Source organism: Pseudophryne corroboree, chromosome 1 (assembly GCF_028390025.1).
Source record: "Pseudophryne corroboree isolate aPseCor3 chromosome 1, aPseCor3.hap2, whole genome shotgun sequence".
Taxonomy (NCBI): domain Eukaryota; kingdom Metazoa; phylum Chordata; class Amphibia; order Anura; family Myobatrachidae; genus Pseudophryne; species Pseudophryne corroboree.
The window spans coordinates 670,112,030-670,129,799 of NC_086444.1; the positions used below are offsets into that span (position 1 = coordinate 670,112,030).

Sequence of the window (17,770 nt, forward strand, 5' to 3'; positions counted from 1 at the left end):
GCCGCCCACTTGTGTCGCTTAGCTTAGTCATCCAGCCACCTCGATGCAACCTTTTGGCCAAGAACAATATTGTGAGGTGTTCAGAATAGACTGGAAATGAGTGGAAATTAATGTTATTGAGGTTAATAATACCGTAGGATCAAAATTACCCCCAAATTCTGTGATTTTAGCAATTTTTATGTTTTTTTCCAAAATCATCCAGATCCAAAACCAAAACCCGAAAGGGTGGTTTTGGCAAAACCTATCCAGATCCAAAACATGAGCATGGAACCAGAACCAAAACACGAAAAGTGTCCACCGCACATCTTCAATTTTCGCTGTGCAAGTTTGCGATCGCATGTGTAGCAGAGCTGTACAAACAGATTTTGTGCAGTCTCTGCGCAGCCCAGGACTTACTCAGCCGCTCCGATCACATCAGGCTGTTCGGGACCGGATTTGACATCAGACATCCTTCCTTCAAACGCTTGGACACGCCTGCGTTTTTCCAAACACTCCCTGAAAACGGTCAGTTGCCACCCACAAACACCCTCTTCCTGTCACTATCCTTGCAAACGCCCATAAGGAATGGATCCTTCGCACAAACCCGTCGCTGACCAGCGATCTCCTGTGCATACGCATGCGCAGTTCAGATCTGATCACCCGCTGTGAGAAAACAGACAGAAGCGATCAGGTCCGAATTACCCCCTTTAATCCTATTGAGAATCTGTGGAATAATTTGACAATTGTTCACCAATGATCCCCAAGCAATACTGTAAAGAAAATAAAACGTAAAAAATGACAAAGTGAGTGTGTACCTTTTTCAGACACTGTGTAGTGCATGCGCAGTTTGAAAAGTTACCACCAGATTTACCAATCTAAAGTTATGTAAGCAAGGGTGTTGGGTTACATGTGCCTGGAATACCATCCTGACTGACTGATTCCAAACTAGATGAACTGTAGCACAGCCTGTTCTAGAACACATAAGCACTTACAGAAGAACATACAAGGATTCCTTACTACATAAAGTATGGTGTATGAAGTTTTTGGCAAGTTTGTAAAACAGAGGGACTCATTTAGTGGTGGATGTATTTGTGCTTTGAACATACTGTATATAGGAAAAGATGCACATACAAATAATTGCATTTATGTACATATGATCAGTTGTACATACTGTACATGTGTATATAGTTATGGGCCGCACTAGCAGTAGACATAGCAGAAAGATGTGATAACAGTGTTGCAAAAATTGCATTACAGGTTGAGTATCCCATATTCAAAATGCTTGGGAACAGAAGTATTTTGGATATCTGATTTTTCCATAATTTGGAATAATTGCATACCATAATGAGATATGATGGCGATGGGACGTAAGTCTAAGCACAGAAAGCATTTATGTTACATATACACCTTATACTCATAGCCTGAAGGTCATTTCAGCCAATATTTTTAATAACTTTGCAAATTAAACAAAGTTTGTATACATACACACAATTCATTTATGTTTCATATACACCTTATACACACAGCCTGAAGGTCATTTAATACAGTATTTTTAATATTTTTTTGTATTAAACAAAGTTTGTGTACATTGTGCCATCAGAACACAAATGTTTCACTATCTCACTCTCCCTCAAAAAATTCCGTATTTCTGAATATTCCGTATTTCGAAATATTTGGATATGGGAAACTCAAACTGTACTATAAATTTTTTTAATGTATAGTGTCATATACACAGGCGATAATATGGTTTGTACAGTTATTAATAAATGCAAAAGTTGCAGTTTCAATGTAAAAAAATATACAATGCTAATTAAATGAAATTCAATCAATCCTTTAAAAATCAATTGAGACTCTTCTTTCCAAAAGGAAATATTAAACGACAAATAAATGGGCGCAACATGAAATAATAGAGAAGCGACATTTATTATTTAAGTATTATTAGCCAGAGTAATAAATATGCAGTCAGCCAATCAGAAACACCTAGATAGCCCCCTTCATTTTTGTATACAGTATTATTGCAGTAGCCCCCCACCAGGTCTTGTTAATGGCCAGGCCTACTACAGTATGTTGTTGCAATCAAATGAAGACACCATGACTCTACTTGGCCTGCGCTTGCCCTCGTTCTCTCCATTTGTAATGCGATACAGGAACAGAACAGTGTATCTACATGTGTACTACAGAAATGTGTATTGTATGCCAAAAAACACAGATGTGCATCTGCCTTGAACACTATTTCATGACCTTATGTTTGTCACTCTGCAGTATACAGTATGGCAGACTTAAAATACTGAACAAAAGTTGAGAATATTTTTTTAATGTCCCAAGTTATGGGGGTAATTCTGACCTGATCACAGCAGCAAAGTTGTTAGCAGTTGGGCAAAACTATGTGCACTGCAGGTGTGGCAGATATAACATTTGTAGAGAGAGTTAGATTTGGATGGGTTATTTTGTTTCTGTGCAGGGTAAATACTGGCTGCTTTATTTTTACACTGCAGTTTAAATTTCACTTTGAACACACCCCACCAAAATCTAACTCTCTCTGCACATGTTATATCTGCCCCCTGCAGTGCACATGGTTTTGCCCAATTGCTAACAAACTTGCTGCTGCGATCAACTCAGAATTACCCCCTATATACGCTGTTCATTCTAAGTAGTTCTAATCTGTAAATTCTGTACTATTTTTTTCTAGATGTGTCTTCAATCAATCTGTGTAAAATACGGTTTAGAACAATGCGACTGTAATAGTCTGTCTGTGTATGAGATGTGCCAACTCTGCTGTCAAAATCCAGGTAAACATAATAAAGAAATAATATATGTGATAACTACAAAAGATTTATATATGAATCAAATAAATAGCAATGAGAAAACTCTGGATCCATTTATTTAATCCAAAATTGCAATAGAAATTATTAAATTTTCTGCCCAATTATTTGTTATATGGTCGTATTGTAAGTGTGAATCACTGTATACCGGTATTAGGTGTTGAAGTTTTTATGCTGGAATACCATTTTTATAAAGCAACATTGAATAATAAATAAAAGTTAAACACATTTATATTTTCAGAAATATCCATTGTGGAATTATGTATTTTATTTATATTGAGATGAAGTAATCGCTGGGAGACACCGGCATATTTCACACATCTAGATTGTCAGAATGATGACGTTAGGGTTAGGCTGGGAAGGGGGGGGGTGCGTTGCGAGACAGGGTTAGGCACTAGAGGGGAGGTCAGGGGTTAGTGAGCAAGCGCTGGGAGTCACCAGCATATTTTACACTATTTCAGGAAAGGTGGATCCCTGGCCTCCATAGCCACTGCTCAAAGATCAGTGATAAGCGCCTGTCAGCATTTTAACAATTATGATATCATAACTGTCGACATTGTAAATGTCGACCTAATGGCTGCATCCTTTGACAAATGCATTTGAAATGAAATATTATGCAATGCAGATCTGTACACCTAGGTATATTGCTAGTCATGAGCATGCACCTTTAAGTATTCTGTGTATAGCATAAAGGTGCATCAATCAAAGCATTGTGTAGTGTGTGTTGAGTGTGCTTTACAGATTACCTCCTGGGTGTGCAATATGCAAATGGTTTGTCCAGAAACTTAATTGCTCTTTTTTTATTTTCATTGCTCTTAACTCAACAGCCTGGATGAAATGACGCCCGAGTTCGGTGGCCGTGTGGGATGACAGCCAAACTCAGATGTTTTTTCAATTGATAATCACTTAGAAGGCATGGTTTTGCCTTGTAAGTGATTGCTCCTTTAAAAAAAAGTCTTGAGTTCGGCTGGCATCCCACACAGCCGCTGATCTTGAGCGTCATTTCATCTGGCCCCATGTCTTTTACAGCAACTGGTCCTATAAATGTTATGAACTCTTTTAAAGATACACTATACTCAGTGCCGTAGCACGGAGCAGAGGCACCCTGGGCCGGCACCCACTGTCCCCAGCGCACATGATGTCATGATGGGTTTCTCTCCAAGCAGCCCGCACAGTGGAAGTTGGTGCCATTGGGGAGCAACCCTGCCATCACCTTGGCCTTGCACCCTGGGTGATGGCACCGGTAGCAACACCTTGTCATGGCCCTGTGCTTTCATATAGATTTTTATTGGTGTATTACTTTACCACAGTTATGTATTAGTGTTGAAATCTCTTATGCATGTGTTTGTAGAGTGTTCAGTGTGAGATGCATATGACAGCACATGCTAAACAGATCGTGGCCACAGGTGTATTTTCTTGCTGTCATTTTCCATCCAGATTTCAGTATGAGGCCCAGATTTATCAAGCCTTGGAGCATGATAAATAGCATAGTGATAAACTACCCACCAATAAGCTCCTAACTGTCATTTTTTAAACACAGCCTATAACATGGTAGTTAGGAGCTGATTGTCTGGTACCTTATCACCGTGCTACTTATCACTCTCCAAGGCTTGATAAATCTGGGCCTATAAGCGTTGGGTAATTCTTGGATCATTGATCTCTTTGAGTCATGATTTTATCTCTAATTGATCAGGTGTTTTTATTGTAATACAGTATCTTGTTTTCTTGCTATGTGCAGTATGCTACAGTGTACTGTACTTATTCTGTATTAAGCTGGGTATCGGAACGAATGCCCTTGAGCCCAGATTCTGTATACACACTGGATGGAATGAGTGTTATGCTAAAACAAGTTCACTAGCGATATCGTTAGGTTTGATGTGCAGCACATCAGACCTAACGTACATAGCTAGCGACTGTGGAAGTGAGCAATCACCCATACACACTGAGCGATGTAGGCGATTTGTCATTATGAAACGGAAATTGGCCCGACATCGCTCCAGTGTGTAACCAGCTTTATTTGTTTAGTCTGTCTTATGTATGGCACTGTGTACTCTTGTGTGGCATCATCTATTTTCCTCCAGTAAAGTAGGTGTGGCAGAGGCACAATGATATAATTTGTGGTACCATGCCCCTTCCCCTTCCATTTAAAACTCCACAGATCTTATGGAGCACGGAAAGAGAAAGAAGGGACGTATGATTCCATATGATTTGTATACATGAGGTTGACCTTAATTCTAGAGATGAGCGGGTTCGGTTCCTCGGAATCCGAACCCGCCCGAACTTCAGCTTTTTTTACACGGATCCGAGCGACTTGGATCTTCCCGCCTTGCTCGGTTAACCCGAGCGCGCCCGAACGTCATCATGACGCTGTCGGATTCTCGCGAGGCTCGGATTCTATCGCGAGACTCGGATTCTATATAAGGAGCCGCGCGTCGCCGCCATTTTCACACGTGCATTGAGATTGATAGGGAGAGGACGTGGCTGGCGTCCTCTCCATTTAGATTAGAAGAGAGAGAGTGAGATTGAGACAGAGACACTTGATTTACTGGAGCTTAGGAGTACTAGAGAGAGAGTGCAGAGTTTACTAGTGACTGACCACTGACCAGTGACCACCAGTGCAGTTTTATTTAATATAATCCGTTCTCTGCCTGAAAAAAACGATACACAGTGACTCAGTCACATACCATATCTGTGCTCAGCCCAGTGTGCTGCATCATCTATGTATAATATCTGACTGTGCTCACACAGCTTAATTGTGGGGGAGACTGGGGAGCAGTTATAGGTTATAGCAGGAGCCAGGAGTACATACATATTATTAAAATTAAACAGTGCACACTTTTGCTGCAGGAGTGCCACTGCCAGTGTGACTGACCAGTGACCTGACCACACTGACCACCAGTATAGTATACTATATTGTGATTGCCTGAAAAAGTTAAACACTCGTCGTGTGACTTGTGTGGTGTTTTTTTATTCTATAAAAAACTCATTCTGCTGACAGACAGTGTCCAGCAGGTCCGTCATTATATAATATATACCTGTCCGGCTGCAGTAGTGATATATATATATTTTTTATATCATTATTTATCATCCAGTCGCAGCAGACACAGTACGGTAGTTCACGGCTGTAGCTACCTCTGTGTCGGCACTCGGCAGTCCATCCATAATTGTATACCACCTACCCGTGGTTTTTTTTTTCTTTCTTCTTTATACATACTACATCTCATTATCATCCAGTCTATATTAGCAGCAGACACAGTACAGTACGGTAGTCCATGGCTGTAGCTACCTCTGTGTCGGCACTCGGCAGTCCATCCATAATTGTATACCACCTACCCGTGGTTTTTTTTTTCTTCTTTATACATACTACATCTCATTATCATCCAGTCTATATTAGCAGCAGACACAGTACAGTACGGTAGTCCACGGCTGTAGCTACCTCTGTGTCGGCACTCGGCAGTCCATCCATAATTGTATACCACCTACCCGTGGTTTTTCTTTCTTTCTTCTTTATACATACTACATCTCATTATCAACCAGTCTATATTAGCAGCAGACACAGTACAGTACGGTAGTCCACGGCTGTAGCTACCTCTGTGTCGGCACTCGGCAGTCCGTCCATAATTGTATACCACCTACCCGTGTTTTTTTTTTCTTTCTTCTTTATACATACTACATCTCATTATCATCCAGTCTATATTAGCAGCAGACACAGTACAGTACGGTAGTCCACGGCTGTAGCTACCTCTGTGTCGGCACTCGGCAGTCCGTCCATAATTGTATACCACCTACCCGTGGTTTTTTTTTCTTTCTTCTTTATACATACTACATCTCATTATCATCCAGTCTATATTAGCAGCAGACACAGTACAGTACGGTAGTCCACGGCTGTAGCTACCTCTGTGTTGGCACTCGGCAGTCCATCCATAATTGTATACCACCTACCCGTGGTTTTTTTTTCTTTCTTCTTTATACATACTACATCTCATTATCATCCAGTCTATATTAGCAGCAGACACAGTACAGTACGGTAGTCCACGGCTGTAGCTACCTCTGTGTCGGCACTCGGCAGTCCATCCATAATTGTATACCACCTACCCGTGGTTTTTTTTTCTTTCTTCTTTATACATACTACATCTCATTATCAACCAGTCTATATTAGCAGCAGACACAGTACAGTACGGTAGTCCACGGCTGTAGCTACCTCTGTGTCGGCACTCGGCAGTCCATCCATAATTGTATACTAGTATCCATCCATCTCCATTGTTTACCTGAGGTGCCTTTTAGTTGTGCCTATTAAAATATGGAGAACAAAAATGTTGAGGTTCCAAAATTAGGGAAAGATCAAGATCCACTTCCACCTCGTGCTGAAGCTGCTGCCACTAGTCATGGCCGAGACGATGAAATGCCAGCAATGTCGTCTGCCAAGGCCGATGCCCAATGTCATAGTACAGAGCATGTCAAATCCAAAACACCAAATATCAGTAAAAAAAGGACTCCAAAACCTAAAATAAAATTGTCAGAGGAGAAGCGTAAACTTGCCAATATGCCATTTACCACACGGAGTGGCAAGGAACGGCTGAGGCCCTGGCCTATGTTCATGGCTAGTGGTTCAGCTTCACATGAGGATGGAAGCACTCAGCCTCTCGCTAGAAAACTGAAAAGACTCAAGCTGGCAAAAGCACCGCAAAGAACTGTGCGTTCTTCGAAATCCCAAATCCACAAGGAGAGTCCAATTGTGTCGGTTGCGATGCCTGACCTTCCCAACACTGGACGTGAAGAGCATGCGCCTTCCACCATTTGCACGCCCCCTGCAAGTGCAGGAAGGAGCACCCGCAGTCCAGTTCCTGATAGTCAGATTGAAGATGTCAGTGTTGAAGTACACCAGGATGAGGAGGATATGGGTGTTGCTGGCGCTGGGGAGGAAATTGACAAGGAGGATTCTGATGGTGAGGTGGTTTGTTTAAGTCAGGCACCCGGGGAGACACCTGTTGTCCGTGGGAGGAATATGGCCGTTGACATGCCTGGTGAAAATACCAAAAAAATCAGCTCTTCGGTGTGGAAGTATTTCACCAGAAATGCGGACAACATTTGTCTAGCTGTGTGTTCCCTTTGTCAAGCTGTAATAAGTAGGGGTAAGGACGTTAACCACCTCGGAACATCCTCCCTTATACGTCACCTGCAGCGCATTCATAATAAGTCAGTGACAAGTTCAAAAACTTTGGCCGACAGCGGAAGCAGTCCACTGACCAGTAAATCCCTTCCTCTTGTAACCAAGCTCACGCAAACCACCCCACCAACTCCCTCAGTGTCAATTTCCTCCTTCCCCAGGAATGCCAATAGTCCTGCAGGCCATGTCACTGGCAATTCTGACGAGTCCTCTCCTGCCTGGGATTCCTCCGATGCATCCTTGCGTGTAACGCCTACTGCTGCTGGCGCTGCTTTTGTTGCTGCTGGGAGTCGATGGTCATCCCAGAGGGGAAGTCGTAAGCCCACTTGTACTACTTCCAGTAAGCAATTGACTGTCCAACAGTCCTTTGCGAGGAAGATGAAATATCACAGCAGTCATCCTGCTGCAAAGCGGATAACTGAGGCCTTGACAACTATGTTGGTGTTAGACGTGCGTCCGGTATCCGCCGTTAGTTCACAGGGAACTAGACAATTTATTGAGGCAGTGTGCCCCCGTTACCAAATACCATCTAGGTTCCACTTCTCTAGGCAGGCGATACCGAGAATGTACACGGACGTCAGAAAAAGACTCACCAGTGTCCTAAAAAATGCAGTTGTACCCAATGTCCACTTAACCACGGACATGTGGACAAGTGGAGCAGGGCAGGGTCAGGACTATATGACTGTGACAGCCCACTGGGTAGATGTATGGACTCCCGCCGCAAGAACAGCAGCGGCGGCACCAGTAGCAGCATCTCGCAAACGCCAACTCTTTCCTAGGCAGGCTACGCTTTGTATCACCGCTTTCCAGAATACGCACACAGCTGAAAACCTCTTACGGCAACTGAGGAAGATCATCGCGGAATGGCTTACCCCAATTGGACTCTCCTGTGGATTTGTGGCATCGGACAACGCCAGCAATATTGTGTGTGCATTAAATATGGGCAAATTCCAGCACGTCCCATGTTTTGCACATACCTTGTGTCAAAGTCAGAAAAATATCCCTATACACGCTGCCATATTTGCACCTCATGCTGGTCCGTGCTGCGCATGCGTGCGCTTTCCCGTGATAGCGCATACCCGCTGATGCGTGCACCCGCTCGCATCGGTATGCGTATTTACGGTAAAGAGTATGTAGTCGTAGCGTGCGACCCAATCGTTACATATTTTCACAATTAATGTAGTTTGTAGATCATGGTCCCTTTGATAGTTTCTGAAAGTTTAGTTAATATAGAATGTCCCTGAGCTGAGGAATCCCTCTTTGTATTGTGGGAAGGGTCTAACAAGAGTCATGCAGCAGTGTTTGGTACCCATCGGAAGAGTATTTAATTAGCAATATTCCGGTGTTGGTTTGGAGCGTATTAATCGCTCGTGCGAATAGTTATGGACATAAGAAGTTTATGTCCATTTCTATTATTTACTCATACTCAGGTATGCGGCGGGAAACCTAGTTTCCCACCCACCTGAGCTGTTTGAAATCGTCACAGCCCACCTGTATGAATCAACCTATGACCTTTTGTTATGATACAGGGCCGAATTCCGACGTCCAATGGACAATGGGATTGTAGGGACTATGAGATTGCATTGTGTGAGGGGCATAAATAGGCAGGCCGACCATATCCAACTTCACTCTCTCATCAACGGTTTTCTGCTGATAACCGGGAGCTGGATATCGAGGCGCATGCGATCATACCCTTTGTGCGTAAGTTTCTCTCCGTAATCATTGTCTTACTGTGAGCCAATTTCTCTCATCTCTCTCCATTTCTCTCTCTCTCTCTCCTTTCTCTTTTCTCTCACATCTCCCCTAGACTAGTATTGAATTGTATTAGATAGTATTGTATTTTGGTTAGGAAGTCTCTGTTATATTGTAGTGTATCATTTGTACTGTTATCCCCTTTTACAAGTATATTAGATATAATACAGTTAATAGGCTTTGGACCCTAAACCAGTATCTGTGTATTTCCTATAGTGTTAAGTGTTCACTTGAGCGTCGGTGACGCTCAAGCAGCTTTGTAGTTAGTCAGGTTACACAAGGTTGCACTTACACCCTGTATTCACATTAAGGTATTCTGTGTATTTCATTGGTATAAGGTTTAGACATAAAGGTATAGCGTTGTGAGCGTCAGCGCCGCTGGTGATCTCCTCGTGGTCTCGAGCGTCCGCTACGCCATAGCGAATCATTACTCTAGTCATAGCCCTTAACGTGCTGTCCTGTGATCGCTGGGCCGTGAGCGAACGTGACGCTTGAGCGTCTCGCCTACGGCGGAGCGATCGTTACGCAACCAGCGTACCCGTACGGTACTTCTTTAATAAACAGCGTACAGTGTTCTTAGACTTCATAAAGGGTTGTTTATACGACAAAAGAATTTAGCATTGTCAATTGGGGACTCGTCCTATCCTTCTCATATCTGCACTAGGTAGATCAGCAGACATTATCCCCCCAGCAAAGGGTGGGAGGTTGTCTCGCAGTGCTGTGCTGACGGGATAAGCGTCTGCTTCGCTTAGACAAAGAGTGCTGAAGGAATCCGGGAACCGGAAGTAAGAACAAAACGCTTGTGTCTTTTAAAACTGTTTATTTCTCTTCTGTCTTGCGTATACACGCACGCATACATATATATCTGCATTTCTTTTTTCAAATTTCGTATATCACTATTCCTGTTTGCCAATTTTTATAGTTGATAGAAAGTGCTAAAAGAGATTTGCTGTTATTTCATAGTAGAGGTAATAGTTAAAGTATAGACCAACACACGGCTTGTCTGGGAGATAAGGCAGTCAGTGTGGTGTGCGGTAGATGATCAGGGATCATCTACATTGATAAAAGTAGAAATTGTGTTACGGTGGATCTTTGTTTTGCGTACACGTGTCACTAACAAAGACTAGCGTACGCAATCCAAAGGCAGACGCACGCAGCGTTCATTACGCAACGTAGCGTCCGGTTACGCCCACGTAGCTCAAGTCACGAAAAGTTGGATTTTAGCGCAAAGCGATAATTAACGCAAAGGCGATAAGTAACGCACAGCGGTAGATAACGCGACGCGGTAAATAACGCAAATCTATTTTTGGAAAAATCTGAAATTTAGTTTAACAGATCCTGCTCCTAATTGGTAACACAGCTGGGCTGAAGAAAATTTCTGCGCAGAAATAGATATAGAAACAAAGTGTACATGTGTTGAGTGAGTGTGTTTTTATCACATAAGTTTATATAACTTAGAGGTTGAACCAAAAGGAAAGTCGGGTACTCGTCAAAGGACATACGTGTAAGTGACATATACGGTGGCTAGGGAGGCATCCCTGGTTAAATAATATTTGAGCATTAGAGTATAGCGGACCATAAGGTAACAGACCAGGAGGTCATAAGGTAACAGACCAGGAGGTCATTAACAGACGGTAACAGACCAGGAGGTCATAAGGTAACAGGTTAAATAGACAAAGAGGTCCGCTATAAAGGTACAAGAGGCACAACGCCTGGGGTGTTGGTGCAGAACCCATATAGGCCATACAAGCTCTTGCTGAAGGAATCGCGGCCGGAAACATCGATTCCATTGATCTTTCAGTACATGACAAGTAGTGCTTATGTACTGAACGATTGTACCGCACGTAATTGTGTGCAGTAGTTAGTAATCTGACCTAATACCATTAGAGTAAAGTGGTCACAAACGCTATTTGTACATTCTGACGTGATTTGTGTAATTTTTTATTTTTGGAAGGGAAGTTCGCTGGTCACTCAGGAACTATCTAACAACCCCACCTTTACTGGAAAGAGTAAGTGTCCTGCGGGTAACCCTCATATGTTCCAGTAAACAGAAGGTTCCATAGGGGCCCTGTATCGAGTACGCCAGCACCATATCGGTGTGATCAGGTCGTATTGGTCGAGGTGGGCGAGTGAGTGGGGTACTCGGTAAACCGCCACCGCCGGCCTATTTTTGGACAATTTGGTTTGCTGTAAGGGTTCACTGAAGACCGTGATATAAAGATCACAGGAGTAGTAAGCAACACCTGCAGATTATGGGGGCCAATTGTTCAGGTAGGGGGCGATCAACCTTGGTTCGGGTTGATTCAGAGAACCGACCCGTCGGGTCGGCAAGGTACATCATGTGTGAAAAATACGGAAGTCACACAGAATCTTTATGTGATGAATGGGAGAGAATGACTGTACAAGACAGGGACAAATTCCCAAGAATAGGTAGCTTCAGTCCAGAAGTGTTACAAAATTTAAGGAGGAGGATATGTCTCCTAAAATCAACAAAGAGACGAATTCAGCATCATGATTATTTACAGTTATGGCACCAGGAAGGTGAGATACAGAGAGGTTTGGCTCTGGCGGCAGGATCTGGGGCAGTCAGGAAGCTGATAGCCACAGCCCCTCCTCCACCATACATTGCAGGAGAGAAGTTGATTGCGGAGAGAAACGCACTGGGTTGTAAAACACAAACTCTTAGTAACCCTGTAAATGTTAATGATGTTAACCAAGTAACTCATGCAATTATTAACCCGTGCAAGATGTACCCTGTTTTGAACCTTCCTCAGGAGTGTGATCAAGAAGACGATTCAACAACAATTTCAGCTCTCTCTCTCGCGGCCACCATAGCAGAGACCACAGTAGGCACAACAACACCCACGAGATTAGCGAAAGCCCCTAGCGGAGGGATAGGTGAGGTCGTGTCAACGGGTAAGTACGGCACCATGCACTACACTGAAACAATTTCACCACAAGTTGTAGAATCTACACAGAATGAGGTTGTTAGACTTGCTCCTGTAAGGGTAATAGCAGTTCCCAATGGAAAAACAGATGTGTCTGGAGCCACTCCCATAAGGAACATTGCCATGTACACTCCATTTTCCCGAATGGAATTAAGAACAATAGTGTCCGAATTTCCTGACCCCAGGAAGGACTTAGTTGCTAGCCAAAAATACATCAGGGATCTAGGCAACACTGTAGAACCCAACAACAAGGATTGGCAGATACTGCTAAGAGCTTGTTTACCTTCCAATGTCGACGCAACTCAATTTTTAGCTGACTGTGCATTGGATAAAGATGTACCGCTTACAGACGTGTACAACATGGATAATGTAAAAAGGATAAATTTACAGCTAAAGGAGTATTTCCCAGCCGTTGTTAAATGGAACAAGATATTCTCCATTAGACAAAAAGAGTCCGAGACGGCATCAGAATATTTTCACCGGGCACTATTAGAAATGGCAAAGTACACTGGAATAGAAGACATTAAGACCAACCCAAACCATCAAGACGTAGCAGTATCTGTACTGATGGATGGTTTAAAGGAAACATTAAAGACTAGGGTACAGACCACGCAACCATGTTGGCGAGGTCTGTCGGTGTCCACTTTGAGAGAGGCTGCTATTGATCACGACAGAAACATCACTAGACACAGGGAGTCGCAAAGTGATAAGTTAATGTCAGTAAGTATACAGGCGCTGACCACAAGGTAGCCTGCGTATGAACCATCGAATCCTGTAAGTAAATCAACTGTAATAACTTGTTATTCCTGTAACAGACCAGGACACTATGCACGAGAATGTAGAACAAAGAGTGTACAAAGATCTTTTCAACCCCCTAGACAACGACACGACACACGACATTGGGAGCAGGGTCCACAGAGGCGGAGTTTTGAGCCACATACAGGGGAAACAAAAAGATATCCCCCGAACAGAGACTGGCATGCCTCTGGTAGTTCCCAGCTAACTCCCTCACAAGTAGTCGCTGCCAGCGGGGTACAGGCAGGTCACCATACCCAATAGGGGTGTGGCCATACCTGTAATCTGCAGCCAGTTAAGTTGATTGCCAGTCTTGGAAGCGAACCAGAGATTGCAATCAATGTAGCTGGTAAAACTTTAAACTTTCTTGTAGACACAGGGGCGGCCAAGTCAGTGATAAATTCGACAGTGGGCATGAGAACCACTGGTAGGACAATTCCAGCCATGGGAGTAACAGGAGTAGTCCAGCACTACCCTGTTAGCAAACCAGCCGAGATTACAATAGGGCCTTTGCATACCAAGCATTCCTTTTTGCTGGCTGCATCGGCACCAACTAATCTCCTGGGTAGAGACTTACTATGTAAAATGGGTTGCGTCATTTATTGTACTCCTGAAGGTGTATTCTTGGACATTCCTGAGAATCACGCTCAGGAGGTACGAGACATGTTAGACTCCCCATCAAAATTAATGTCACATTCCATTATGACAAATAGGAATCCATCCCAAGTAGAAGAGATGACATCTCAGATACCAGAGTCACTTTGGACAAAAGATGGACAGGACACTGGATTAATGGCAAACGTAGCTCCAGTAGTTGTACAAGTAAAAGATGGTAGGATAGCTCCAAAAATCCCACAGTATCCTCTGAAGCCAGAGGTGGAGTTAGGAGTTTTCCCAGTAATAGAACGCTTGCTGCAACAGGGCATTCTAGTAAGAACGTCCAGCACAGCAAATAGTCCCATCTTCCCTGTTAAAAAGAGTGGGGGGAGGGGTTACAGGCTAGTGCAGGATCTAAGGGGGATTAACAAAATAGTTGAGAGTCAGTTCCCCGTAGTGCCTAATCCAGCTGTCATCCTAATGCAAATTCCTCCCACTGCCAAATTTTTCACTGTTATTGACCTCTGCTCCGCATTCTTTTCGGTACCTCTGCACCCTGACAGCCAATATTTGTTTGCTTTTACATACAGAGGAGTCCAATACACGTGGACTCGGTTACCCCAAGGTTTCATAGATAGTCCAAGTATATTTTCTCAGGCTTTGCATGATTGTTTACAGTCTTTCCAACCGGAGAGTGGATCAGTATTGATACAGTACGTGGACGATTTACTGCTGTGTTCAGATTCACTGGAAGCCTCTCTGAAGGATACGAAACAGCTCCTGTTTCATCTTTCAGACACAGGTCACAAGGTTTCCAAAGACAAGTTACAATTATGCCAGACTAAGGTAAAATATTTGGGACACTGTCTAACACAAGGACTGAGACACCTGACCGCTGATAGAATCCAAGCCATTAGAGACATGACACTGCCACAAACCCAGCAACAGATCAGGACGTTTTTAGGAATGTGTGGGTATTGCCGTAATTGGATCCCAGGGTTTTCCATATTGGCGCTACCTTTGCAGGAAATGGTCTCTTCAAACAAACCTGATCGGATTTCGCATACAGACGAATCCGAAGCAGCATTTGAGAGACTTAAGCAATGCCTAACGCAGGCACCAGCACTAGGTATGCCAGACTATGGGAAACCCTTTGAACTATACGGAACAGAAAGTGCTGGGTGCGCAGCAGGTGTACTAACCCAAAAACACGGTGACGCCAGCAGGCCAGTCGCATACTACAGCGCCCAGCTAGACACGGTAGCGCGATCTCTCCCCACATGCTTGCGTAGCGTTGCGGCGATAGCATTGCTAGTGACAAAAAGCGAAGATGTCGTGCTAGGCCACAACCTCACAATCCATACACCACATGCGGTATCTGCCTTATTGAATTCTGCCCAAACCAGACACGTCTCATCAGCAAGGTTTACAAGATGGGAATTGGCATTAATGGCCCCAGTAAACATCACCATAAGGAGATGCAGCGCATTAAATCCTGCAACATTTCTACCAGGTGTGCCTGGTCAGACACAAAGGGTGGAAGGTGAGAGTGATGGGGAAGGAGGATTTAATGCAAAGGAAGATACACATGATTGTATGGAATATTTGACCCAAAATTTTACCGCAAGGCCTGACATCAGTGACAATCCACTGGAAGATGCAGAACTCACGTTCTACACTGACGGTAGTTGTCATAGACAGTCAGACTCGGGAGACTTGTGTACTGGATACGCAGTCGTAGATGACCAAGACACCATAGAAGCGGAACCGCTAGGCCCACCTCACTCAGCCCAGGTTGCTGAACTGGTCGCCCTAACCAGAGCATGTGAATTGGCTAAGGGCAAGTCAGCCAATATCTACACCGATTCTAGATACGCCTTCGGGGTAGTACATGATTTCGGAGCCCTATGGCGCCTCAGAAATTTCATGACGGCAGCTGGTACACCGACAGCGCATGCAGCTCACATAAAAAGGCTTCTAACAGCGATACAGGAACCCGACAGAGTGGCTGTTATCAAATGTAAAGCACATACATATAGTCAAGACCCAGTGTCACTTGGTAACAGCCGAGCAGACGAAGCCGCAAAGCTTGCAGCTGCTACCCCCATACAGACAGACACCACACAACTGATGGTATTTCATACCATCAACACACAAAAGTTGTGTGAGATGCAGAATTTGTGTTCCACACAGGAAAGAGCAATCTGGAAGGCAAAGGGATATGGCCAGGAGTCCTCAGGGCTCTGGACGGATGGACATGGTAAACCAGTGGCCCCCAGAGCATATCTTCCATGTCTGGCTGAAGCAGCTCACGGGCTGACTCATCTAGGCAAGGAGGGAATGTGCAAATTGGTAAGAGCATACTGGTGCGCCCCAGGATTCTCCTCTCATGCGAGTAAAAGAGCAATGTCATGCCTTACCTGTCTGAGAAAGAATATTGGAAAGGCAATACCTACAGAACCATCCCATATCCCACCTGCCGGCGGCCCTTTCCAGGTAATACAAATTGACTTCATTCAATTACCCCCATGTCGAAATTTGAAATATGTACTTGTTTGTATAGATGTTTTCTCGAATTGGGTCGAAGCATTTCCAGCAGCTACAAATACCGCTATGTTTACAGCTAAGAAAATTGTGCAGGAATTTGTATGTAGATATGGTATCCCTAGAATCATTGAAAGTGATAGGGGTACCCATTTTACAGGTGATGTCTTTCAAGGAATGTGTAAATTAATGGGTATTGATAGCAAGCTGCACACTCCGTACCGTCCACAGGCGAGTGCGAAGGTCGAAAGAGTGAGCAGCACTATTAAAAATAAATTGAGTAAAGTAATGGCAGAGACAGGACTGACGTGGCCAGAAGCTTTACCCATCGTTTTGTATAGCATCAGAACCACTCCCAGGTCCCCTCTTAATCTGTCTCCTTTTGAAATCTTGTTTGGTCGACAACCGCATGTCATGATTAACCCTCAGGATGATTTGAAATGTAACAATGAAGTAACTGTAAAGTACTTAATTAACATGAGTAAACAGTTAAGGAATCAAAATGATAATCTGAAGTTGGTGATTCCTGATTTACCAGATAGTAATTGTCATGACATTGAACCTGGGGATTATGTAATGATACGAAATTTTCTACGCTCAGGTTGTCTTATTGATAGATGGGAAGGACCATACCAGGTCTTATTGACTAGCACCACAGCATTGAAGGTTGCTGAGAGAGAGACTTGGGTCCATTCATCCCACTGCAAAAAGGTTGCTGATCCAGAGAAGTCCCGTGATAAGGAACAGACGGTAGAGGTTGTATCACTGGAGTGTCTGTTCCAGGAGGACTGAGGCGGCACCTGAGCCTTGAAGACCGAAAGCAGTTGTCGACTCCCCTCTCCCTTTTATTGTTTTTCTCCACTTCCCATCCCCTCTCCCTTAAAATTTCTTTTCCCCCTTCTCATTCTTCTCCATTTCCTCCTCAAAGATGGACTTGCCCCAAGAGACTGTGATCCGGATTATGATGTTGACCATGATGTTGACCAGAGCAGTCTGTTCCGGCGAGAGTACCATAGAGGTCGAGAGAGGTTCTGGAATGGGTTCCGATTATGATGATGGAGACGTAGTTTTCCAAGATCAACCAAACCAACAAGCAAAGGCGAGTATCAGAAAACGATCCGATAGCATTGATCATAGAAGAAATTGTGACGGATTGTTAGCTGAAG

General features: G+C 43.8%; 1 protein-coding gene across 1 annotated transcript in view; it reads left to right on the forward strand.

Moving 5' to 3' along the window:
- The window catches only part of LOC134906534 (disintegrin and metalloproteinase domain-containing protein 10-like), a 286,183-nt gene that overhangs the window by 207,497 nt on the left and 60,916 nt on the right, over positions 1–17,770 (forward strand). Inside the window, exon 13 of the mRNA XM_063914722.1 lies at positions 2,669–2,768. Within this exon, the coding sequence (XP_063770792.1) occupies positions 2,669–2,768 (100 nt within the window). The remainder of the gene's footprint in view (positions 1–2,668; positions 2,769–17,770) is intronic.